Source organism: Vigna radiata, chromosome 8 (assembly GCF_000741045.1).
Source record: "Vigna radiata var. radiata cultivar VC1973A chromosome 8, Vradiata_ver6, whole genome shotgun sequence".
NCBI classification, from domain to species: domain Eukaryota; kingdom Viridiplantae; phylum Streptophyta; class Magnoliopsida; order Fabales; family Fabaceae; genus Vigna; species Vigna radiata.
Genome location: NC_028358.1, coordinates 13,518,965 through 13,530,162, shown reverse-complemented (window position 1 = coordinate 13,530,162; position 11,198 = coordinate 13,518,965). Strand labels below are relative to the sequence as shown.

At 36.0% G+C, this 11,198-nt stretch overlaps 1 protein-coding gene across 3 annotated transcripts; it reads right to left on the bottom strand.

The window, feature by feature from the left end:
• Positions 1-3,323: 3,323 nt before the first annotated feature.
• Positions 3,324-8,395, bottom strand: LOC106772440 (F-box protein PP2-A15). Of its 3 annotated transcripts, XM_022785836.1 has the most exons (4): positions 7,681-8,395; positions 7,491-7,609; positions 4,001-4,055; positions 3,723-3,849 (listed from the first exon to the last, which is right to left on the bottom strand). In XM_022785836.1, the coding sequence occupies exons 1-4, from the start codon at positions 8,002-8,004 to the stop codon at positions 3,763-3,765; spliced, it is 585 nt and encodes a 194-aa protein (XP_022641557.1). In that variant the 5' UTR covers positions 8,005-8,395; the 3' UTR covers positions 3,723-3,762. The 3 variants fall into 3 exon arrangements, with proteins under 3 accessions (XP_014514324.1, XP_014514326.1, XP_022641557.1); XM_014658838.2 differs by having other exon boundaries at positions 3,324-4,055; positions 7,681-8,383; XM_014658840.2 differs by having other exon boundaries at positions 3,324-4,055; positions 7,699-8,383.
• Positions 8,396-11,198: the final 2,803 nt, after the last annotated feature.

Below are 11,198 nucleotides of genomic sequence, written 5' to 3'. Positions count from 1 at the left end.
CAAATTCATCCTCGCATATCAACGACAACAGTGTTTTTCACTCAAAGAAACACAGCTTTAATGATAAGTCAATATTATATATAAGAAATTAATTTTGAAATTAGTAATGTAGTTAGTATCGTTGATGACTAAAATTATAAAATATTATTATTATAACAATAAGTTAATTTTGTAAATATATTAGCTATTATTATAGTGTTTTCAAATCAAGGGATGATAGAAAATGAAAAATGAAATGAACGTTAAAAAAATGGATAAATAAACTGAGGGGTAGTGCTATCTGGGCAATATCTTTTTGGAAAAGGTGATATACTGGTTAATCTTAAGCCAATTTTTAATTAACAAGGTTGTTTATTTGCTAATAACCAATGTTTCCTATAATATAACATGCTTCAAAACTATTTAAAAAAAATAACGTAACTAAGTATTTCCAAATTTTACAAGTAAAAATCCTAATATAACAATTAAATACCCATGGAATAAAATTCTAATACTTGTTTCTTTCAGCTAAATTCATATTTATGCACCAAAGAGTAGTTTACATACGAAATTATCACCTATCACATTATCTTCCACTAAGACTGCATGCTCTAGAATGATTTTAAATTACCTGAACAAAACTGATTCAATTATCAAAAATCATGAACCAGATTTCTGAAGTGATAACCGTTAAAAAATTATTATTTTTATACTTAATTTTAATATCAAATGTATCTTTGTTGATTAGAAACTTGTTTTGACTCATGATTTTTCTTTAGTTTTGTGAATAAATAGAGTTGAGGACATGTTTTCTGATTTTATCGATAAATTCCTTTGATTTTGTAGGTTATTGGAATGATTTGAAGGAAGGATTGAAGTATCAAGGAGTTGTAGTGCAAAAAAGTTAAACAGAATACAGAAAAGTCAACCAGTCAATCAGAAAAATCAACCAGTCAATCAGAAAAATCAACCAGTCAACCAGAGTACAAAAAAGTCAACCAGAATCCAAAAAAAGTCAACTAGATCGTGATTTGATATATTTTCTGCAATTTTTATGATTTGTTTGGGCTTGGACCTGTTTTTTATTATTTTATGTTCTATTTAAAGACCTAGACACCCTAGAGAATGTACCTTTTGATGGCTTAGACACAGAAACACACTTTTCACCCATTTGGGGGCAGATTTAGGGAATTGACAACTCTCCTATTCTCTTTCTAGGGTTTCTATCTCTTTCATTCCATTGTACACCTAGTTTCTTCATGACGATGGAGAACTAATCTCATTTGTTATTGGGAAGATGTAACCTCTAAACTCTCTTGTATTTGAATTGTTCTTGAAGATATTTGCTTTCATTCATTATTTGTTAAGGTTTTCTTTTCTGAATTTAAAGCTTGCATTGTTTAACTCATTTAGTGTCATGATCATTGATTTTGTCGATATTGGAACGTACGGGGAAATCTAGACATGAGGAGAATTCTCTTGATTATGAAATATTACCTAGGAATAGGAATAGGATGGTCAATTGTTTTAAGCTTCTGTCATTAATGTGTGACTAATTACTAGGGAGACTAGGAATAGTAAACTAATAATTGAGAATAGACTCTCTTCACCAAGGAATCGGGTTTAGAGTAATTTAGAAAGTTGCATTAACAATAATGAAGAAGATGAATTCGTTTATGCATGAGAGTGATTAGGTGAAATCTAAACCCTAATACCATACTCATTTCATGTTATCAACATCATCCATTCACTTTTGTGTTTAGCCTCAATTGATCAAATTGCATTCATGTTTATTTTTTCGCACTTTGCATTCAAAAACCATAAAATATTGTTCTTATAGTCTTGATTGGTTAAGCAAAAACACAATAGTTTAGTGCCTTGAGTCTCTTGGAAAAATGATACTCGGACTTACCGTCTATTCATTACTTAATACGATCTGGTACACTTGCCAATATGGTTATTAAACTCGCGACTTAACTCATTAACTCGGACGAGTTTACGTGCTAACTCAGTCCTTCCGAGTTAACTCGGAAGCAAACTCAAATTTGGTGTAGAATTGGTGAACTCGATGGTAGAATCGGTAGACTCGATTGAAATCGCGAGTTTCCTTTCGATTTGGCGAGTTCATGAAGATTTAGGTCTCACCATATTAGGATTTTCTGATTTAGGTTGAGTGAGGAAGCTCTCATCTCCTACGATTCACTTAGCACTGTGCTTCGCCTATGCGATTCAGTAGTTATCGCTCGCGTTTCGTCCTCGCTTGTGTTTTGCTCTGGTTCGCAGTCGCTGTTGGTCACAATCTCGCCATCATCGATGGTCGCATCGCATCGTGCCTCCTTCAGTGGTCGCACTGTTTCGCCTCTCATAGTGTACTTTGTTTCACATTCATCGTGCCTTTATTTCACTATTATACTCACAGCCCTTGGTTTGTGTTTCGTGTGGTGTAATGTAAGTGAAGTAAGTTTGTTCTTCATATGGTGTAATGTAAGTGTAGTAATTTTTTTTTTTATTTCTGAAAAGTACTAAGCCTTTTCAATACCTTGTTTTAGACTTCAACTGCTGCACTGTTTTTTTTAATGGTTTTTAATAATTATATCATCAGAGGATTAGAGAATTAAAAATAAACACTTGATATTTTAATTTATGTTAATATTTTTATAAATAATATTTTAATAAATTTATTTATTTAAAGTTATATAATTTTGTAAACTTATTAAAATTAGATATTATTTATATAATTATTTTTCATATAAAGTAAATTTTTAGTAAATTCGTAAGAATTTACAAGTCGAATTTACTTTACTTTTATAAATTTACGTAAACTCTCGAGTGTAACAACCTTGCTTTACGTAAACTCTCGAGTGTAACAACCTTGCTTGCGATAGTGTTAACATGAAGTAGAACGAGCACAACAAAACATGCTGCTGGACTTGCATCACAAATTCTTGTATAGATAATGTAATGAAATCCGATAAATATTGAAGATCATTTAACTTACATGGGTTTCAATTGGTGGCAAGGAGAGGCTCTGTGATTATGCTGCCATGACAACATGAGAAGAGCGGGGATATTAATGTTTCAGTTATCTTTATAGTTTTGTCTTTGTAACTCAGTTCACTTTGTTTCATTGTATTCTAGTTGTCTTTGTAACATGATTCTCTTTATTTTGAATCTTTTCCACTGCTCTTATAAAAAGATTAGAACACTCCAAGTGTTCCTATTATATATATTGTTTATTGCCCATAAAAGAAATATATTTTATACGCCCTTGCGTGTTTATTCATATTTACCATGCTATATCTTATTCATCCTACATCTGCAAATCAAGCTTGAGAAGGCACAAAGAACATCAATTGTAAAACTCTTTTACTCCAGATAAATTATCAACCTAAAGTGTAAACAACTAAAATACATTGAATAGAAATTATTAATACACAGCTATAGAGGATATACACACCCACAGACAGAAAAGGATATTAACAAACCAGAAAAATGACTTTCTCCAAATTGTAAACTTTTTTTTTTGGTTAAGTATAAGCTGTGGTAGATCCCAAAAGTGTATTCAGGGTGTCTGACATCACTAAAAGATACAAGCTTCCTGTTCTGCATATGGCTATTTCAAAATGCATTTTCTCTTCCGCTCTCTCAAATCACTTGGTATAATAAATACAGAATCTACACAAAGGCCACCTTTGGAATGTGTACAATCAATCTGTTTCATGGAAAATCTAACTTGAGTTGTAGGCTCTGATCCACTGACAATAAACTCACCCACCTTATAATCTATCCAGTATCCACGCTTATGATTTCCATATGTTTCATCAATCTCACTTTCATCCAAACAGTATTCACATGATGCTTGCTGCCCATCTGAAGTAGACAATTCAAATTTCACAGGTTTTATATCCCAACCATGGGTGTGTTCATAATTACAGACACGCCGTCCAAGCCTTTTGGAAAACCGTCCAAGGTGAAGCCTGAAGGAGAGAGTATAAATATCAGCAGGAAATGGAAATGTTACCTCCCCATCCACTTCAAACCACCATATTTGCTGCAAATACGCCACAGTGTGAAACCTGAAAATCATCTAAGGTGTAACAGAGTGCTGACAGATTACAAGAACAAACGGAGAACAAAACAACTTCTAGATTGAGATTTGCAAGTGGTACAGTTTATAAGTAAGTTGACATAACTAAGCGTTAACAAGGAGAATTACAAATGTTCGTTTATTACGGGCAAACCAACCTCCACTATATCTTTAATAGAATGAGTAGGTTCAATCAGGTTGAGCATTTAAAGGATCAGTGTTCAAGTTTGCACATTTGATGTCAATGACTCTTTACAGAACCAAATTGCAATCAATACTTAAAAAATATCATTCCATGTAACAAATATTTGAATATTTCCCTCATCATTTCCCTCATCCAGATTAAGGCTGGTATATATAGAAATAGATAATTGACCTGTTCAATATTTTTATTTACATATAATGAATTATGAATCTAAGACCGTTGTGAAATGTTTTCCTTTGAATATTGATGTAGCTTTCGTACATACGTTCATTTTGGTGAAAAAGAACGTCAAGACTGTCAAGAGACGTCAAGGAATTTATTTCCAAGAGAACAAAGCAATACTGCTGTCAAGTTGTCCATACAATTCAAATGAGTTTAACAATAGAAGCAGGCTAACTAAGAGAAGCCATATCAAATATGGAGCATGAGTTTAACAATAGTCATATTGTGCATCTTTCTAGATAGAAATGGAGAAAGGAAATCATTCACTGTTTTATTGTCATACTTCTCCTAGGAAGGGTGTTTATCTTATGGTCTATGTTGATAATAGTGTTATTACAAGAAATGATATCACTAGATTTGAGCTATCTAAAATATTTTCTTGGTTTTGAAATGTGGCAAAGAAAGTGTCATCCTTTCACAAAGAAAATATGCTCTTTATATTTTTAGAAGAGACAAATTTGACAAATTGCAAGCCCATTTGTAGTCCTGTGGACTGAAATAAAAAATTAATGAGACCAAGGTGAACTTTCTCAAACCTGGAGAGATATAGGAGGTTAGAGGTAAAGGTGGCATAGTTGGACAAAAACAATGTGGGTCAGGTCAGGTATTTGAACCCACCAACCCAAAGAAGCCCAGCCTATAGAGCTAACCCGCAGCCCATTTCAAAGGCACTATGGTCTTCCTTCCTTCCTTCCTTTAGTGAAGGACTTTCACCCACACATAGAGAAACAAACAACAGAAATAGAATAACACTCTTCCATTCCCACTTCAAGGCTCCATAACAGTGAGACTCCTAGTGGCTAAGCTCACCTTCGATGGCATAGGTCACCCACAGTGGTGACACAGGTTCCTTTGTCTTCTTCAAGTTCCTTTCTCTATTTTGATTCATTTGCTAAGTTTTTCCTTCCTACTGTGAGTCTCCACAGCAACAAAGGTGGCCCATGGTGGCCCTAATTGGGTTTTTTGGTTGACCTAATTTTTGCAAATTGGGATTTCTGGTTGGATTGGGATTTTTGTGACATAAGTTGGGTTCTTAATGCAGAGATGAAGATGATGGATCTCGTGCCTCTATTTTTTTGTGTATGGAGGTTTGCCTATCATGTATAGGGTGGGAATATAATGGAGAAAACAAAGGTCAATGATGATGAGGAAGAAGAAAACAATGAATGGTTTCTGGTGAGGATGGATGGTCGAAGATGACTAGGGATGGAGGATGAAAAGTGGAGTTGATGAAGCTTTGTTGAAATAGTGTATGGATGGGAGGGGAGGCTAAACAATGTTCTTGATTGGGATCGTGTTGAAGATGGAGGAAAATGAGAAGGAGCAGTGAATTGGCAAAGACGGAGTGGGAGAGCTTTCATGGGTCTTGGTGTTGTGGAACGTGATGGGTGAGCTGGCAATGGGGATGAAGAAACGGGGCTGGCCCGCCAGCCTGTCCAGCGACAAGACGGATTTGAGCTTCCAACCCATTTTCAGATGTCAAACTAGCCTGGTCCAACCCAACTTTGGCAGGTTAGAAGGGGGCGGGCCTAAACGAGCCAGGCAGACCCGTTTTGACAACCCTAGTTTGAGGGAAAACTCATTTATCACAATGTAACATGACCTGATGGTTCTTATCCATGGGAGTTGAGTCAATTAATGCAGAACCCTCACGTCGATCACTAAAATGTTGTAAGAGAACAAGGGAAATACTCAAGTCTTAAGGTATTGTCATATAGGCTGGGTTGGTTTTCCCATTGACGGGAGATCTACCTCAAGAAATTGTGTATTCCTTGGAGAGAATCTTATATCTTGGAAAAGTAAAAAACAAAGCATTCCGAATCTAGTGCAGAAGCAAAATATAGGTATATGACCCTAGCTACATGTGAACTTCTGTGGATTAATTTGTGAAAAGTAGCTAATGAAGTTGTATTGTGATAATCAGGCTTCATATTGTCTCTAAGTGTTTCATGAGAGAGCAAAACATGTAGAGATTTATTGTCATTTTGGTAGAGAAAAGTTGTTGTGCAAGGATCTTATTACTAGGTTTGTCAATTCTAATGAACAAGACACAAACATTCTAGCTAAATCTCTAAGAGGAGGTAGGATTCAATTTATATGTTCCCAGCTAGGTGCATATGACCTATTTGCTCCATCTTGAGTGGTGTGTTAAAATGTAATGTTATTTTTATTATTTCTTGTGCGTATCCAGTTTTAGGGTTAGGGTTTAAGGTAATTGTCTTGCCTTATTCTATAAACTTTATTTATCTATGATTCTAAGAACAACTTATGATGCAGAAAATTTGTTATAGCAATGAGTGAACCTATATACTAATATTGATTAAAAGAAAAAGTTAGATTCCATTATTCTGACTCAATTTGAGTTCAGAACACTCATACCCTCAAAGGTCTATTTGCAGCATACAATTCATATAATGGCATTCCATCAAGAAAACAATAGATGAAATATAATATTTCCATTAGCACAAGGAATACCTATTGTAAAGCCTAGTTTTCATAAAGAACAGAGAGAACCATGAATCAAATTAAGAGGAACTAAAACAGATCCATTGATTCATTGCAAACAAGGTATTCTAGACAGAGGATTACAAGGACAAGTGAGGAAAATGGTTGGGAAGATAAAATTAGAACTTCTCAAAGATCTTCCACTTGTTCGGGTCTTTAAACAAATGAGTGGAAATGAGATAATCTCAAAAAATCCAAGCAAAGGGAAAAAACTAATTTATGTTTGGTAGAGTAAACACAAAATAAGTAAAGACAAACAGACATCAATTTTATACAAAATCTGGTCATTGTACAAACTACGAATTGTAAATATGATTAGATAATAATGTAAAATCGCTTTACAATATCAGAACATCAGTCACTTTAGTCACATAATATTTTGTTTCTAAAGTCAACATTCATATTTTCTTTTGAATCAATCAAGAAACACATTATTATCAGTGTATCCTTCTTCTTTCTCGTGATACAACTTTAAAGACAAGTAAATCTAACCTAGATTCTTCAGTAGGAATCCAATTCCAATATCTCCGGTCATCAATTCCAGTAATCGCCATCGCCCTCGCCGAAATCGACATGCAAACTCTTCCCGTGACTCTGTCCAGCCACACTTCCTGCAAAACCCTAAACAATCATTAAAATCCCTAAAATTTCCAGCAGCCCCTAACTAACCAAAAAAACTGACCTGCAGAGTACCACCCACCTTGTGGCCATCGTCGAAGGGCAGGGGTCGTGAGAGGAGCGCGAAAATGTCCTTCTTCGAGAGATTCCGGTGACGCTCCGGCGGGACCAGATCCAGCAGATCCTGGTAGTTGCGCGGCAGCTTGGCCTCCCAGACTGAGTCCGAGGAGGCGGCGCCGCGAAACGAGCGGTTAAGGCGAGCGAGGTTACAAATCTCCGGTGGCGTGAGGTAGAGGAACACGCACGCCACGCAGCTCTCTGGAATGTCGCCGAGACCCGGACCGACTGTCGAACCGTTCGCGCCGAGGCTCGACAGCGACGCGCCCATGCTCCTCCTCCTCCTCGGTCCTCACTTCATGGCACGCGCCCAAACGAAGCTCAGCGAGGGAAGGTAAACGCGTGGGAAACTGAACACTAGTTGATCCTTTTCCGTTGTTGTTGCATGGTTTGTTGCAGGAGTTGTGGTTGCTGCAGTTTTTGCTGTCTGTGAAGTGTTTGTGGGGTTTTGATTTTGGAATTATTTCCGTTTGGGGCAAATATTATAAGTCATGTCGTAAACACGAGAGAAGCTAAGGTGGGTCCCGCTTGGACGACAGCTAGAATTCGCTGTGGAGAGGTCTACGGCTGAGGAGTAGGGCTCCGCCGTTGATTTTGCCCACACAAGTGTAGAAAACAAACATCATCATCAACAACATGAGATTTCAAGCTAAGGACTGATGTGGAGCCGCTTATTACACTTAAATTTGTTAACTTCCCTTTATGCTTTGTTGAAGCGGAACATGATTTGGGGTGAGTCATTCAAAGGATTTGAGAGACTTGAGGTTTGTTTTTTGTTTGGGTAGATTTAGAAGGAAAATGTGTGAAAATTACTCTAGGATTTGATTCATGTTATATATTTAAAAATTTTGTTTCATCGGTAAAAGTTAAAGATTATCAAAATATCTTTAGAGTAATATAAAATGGTATTTGTTAATATTATATTTGATTGTAAAAATGTTTATAAAGAATAAAAAATTTAAAATAATTATTAAAATAAATTTTAAAAAAGTAAAAAATTATAATTTAATAAAATAAATTTATTTTTAATAATAGTATGGAATGAGAGTATGATGTCAACACTAACATTAAATTATTCATTTTATTTCTGGAAAAATTATAATCATTCTTAATACTAATTTTATTTTATTTTTAATGATAGAAGATATTATAAACTCATATTTTTTTTGCATTATGGAGAACGTAATAATAGATTCTCTTCCACAATCACTGTGCTTTCTCACTCGCAAACTGCAATCATGGAAGGGAAGAAGAAAACCACAAATGCCCTTCTCTTCCTGTCTCTCGCCCTCGCCCTCTCTCTCTCAGTCGCCGCAATCCTCCCATTCCAACTCCAAACCCAAACCTTACTCTTCATTCTCTCCCCCACCTACCCATCCTCTCATGGCCCAAAGCCGAAGCCCTTGCATAACCCGACCCGGATGATGCTCTCTCCCTTAACCTGCACCACTTAGATGATTCTCCTTTGATAAAACTCCAAAGCAGTTCTTCCATAGTGAAGTACAGAATGGCAGAGTTGAAATCATTCTACCATTAGAAACCACCACCCACCCTACTCCGAAGCGTGCTGGAACCGAATTAAGCAGCGTCTAGAACCGAATACACTCGCTGAACCAATGCCTGGAACCAAATACAGGCAAGCGGAATCGAATACAGCACCCAGCTTTCCTCTCACTCTGCAATGTATCTGAATACGCGCACCCCATAACCGAATACACCTTCCATATCTCAACTTCTGGAACCGAATATGCAACCCTTCACGCTTTGCTTCTCCATCTTTAACGCCTCTTCCTGCTTCACACAAATAGCTTCTACATTGATATTTATTAACCATTATTGGAATCAATAATCCAGTTACGAATTGGTTGCATGTTCTCATCTGGTATTATCATATGGGTTAAGGGTAAAAAAGTCATTTACCTTCAATTCATTGCAAATCTTCTCAGCATAGCGAGTGATACAAAAAGAAGGTATCCCGCAAATCTCCTCAATTCTGTCGTCACAAATCCGCAAAAGTGAACAACATTGAGGTTTAGATTCATCGCTCGCAAATCTGCATGAACAGTAAAATTTGTTCATGTGAACACGGCATTAAGTTTTATGCATACAAATTTTTATGGAGGCATTTTGTTGGTCCCTTCAACACAAATCATCCCTTCATCAGAAAATTTATAATGTAATTTCCAAAAGAAAATTAATAAGATTGGTGAATTAAAAAATTAGGAAGTCATGTTTATAAAACACAAATTAGTTTTATTTTTTTTCTTAATTGTATTCCTAAAAGTGAAAAATTGAAGCAATTGATTCTCTATTGTTAGATTGGATTAATGGGGTTAAATTTTTGGTGACTTGTCAGTTAGAGCTGGAATCATTTAATGACATGACATATACAGAACCTCTTAGGTGGAAAATGTGTAATTAAAATATTTAAAAAAAAAGTGTTTCTGAAATGTGAAATTAAGCATCACCAAATTAGGGTTGATGAAATCCAAATTGGGAAAGAGAGTGTTGGACATAGGAGACACAACAAAATCACAGGGTGTAGAGTGTTCGTTACTATAAAGGTTTTTTGCGCAATTAGGGCATTGGTGGTTGGAATCCAACGTTGTTTGTCGAAATCACAAGGTTGGACATGAAGTGCGAAGTCGTTCGATGTGCATCGTGAAGTGTTTGGAGGGGAAAATAGTGCAACGTTAGTATATGTAGTATTTTGGGATTGAATTTATTATTCAGTGCATTTTGTAGTGATCTGCCAATGCTTTTTCGAATGTGGGGTTGGGGTTGTCCAACAGTGTTATGTATGTTTATTGCAGTGTGGTCCCCTTTGTCCCCTATAGTTAAAGTTGTTGTGTTATGTCATTTTCAGTGCATATTGGCTTTAATATATGGTGTTTTTTGTCCTTATATTGTAATTTATAGGTGTAGAAATTTGTTAATTGTCTTGTCTGTGATGGAGGATGATATAGAGGTGGTTATTCACCGCGAGGGTAAGTTCATGAGCGAAAGGTGCCTCAAGTATGAAGGAGAAATTAATACTTTAACTTTTGACCCAAACCTATGGAGTTACTTTGTTGTAGTCAGTGTCGTCAAATAACTTAGGTATGATGGATTCAAACATTTGTGGTACTCTATAGGATTTGGTTTTGTGTTAGATGACAAGCTAAAACCTTTGTGTGATGACACTACAGTCATGCATATAGTGAGCTTAGCTAGGTTAAATGGTGAGGTTCATTTATTTGTTATGCACAATATGTCTGAACCTTAGGTCATACACATGATTGAATATGATGTTGATGAAAGACGTGATGAAGTTGCACCAATGTTGCATGAGGGTAGTGAGGGTCCAGTGTTGCATGAGGGTGGTGAGGATATAGTTGACATTGAAAGATAGGGAAATGGTGGTGTAAATGAACAGTTGGGTGAGAGGAGAGAAAAAGATGGTGGTGAGGGTGTATGTCGTAGATA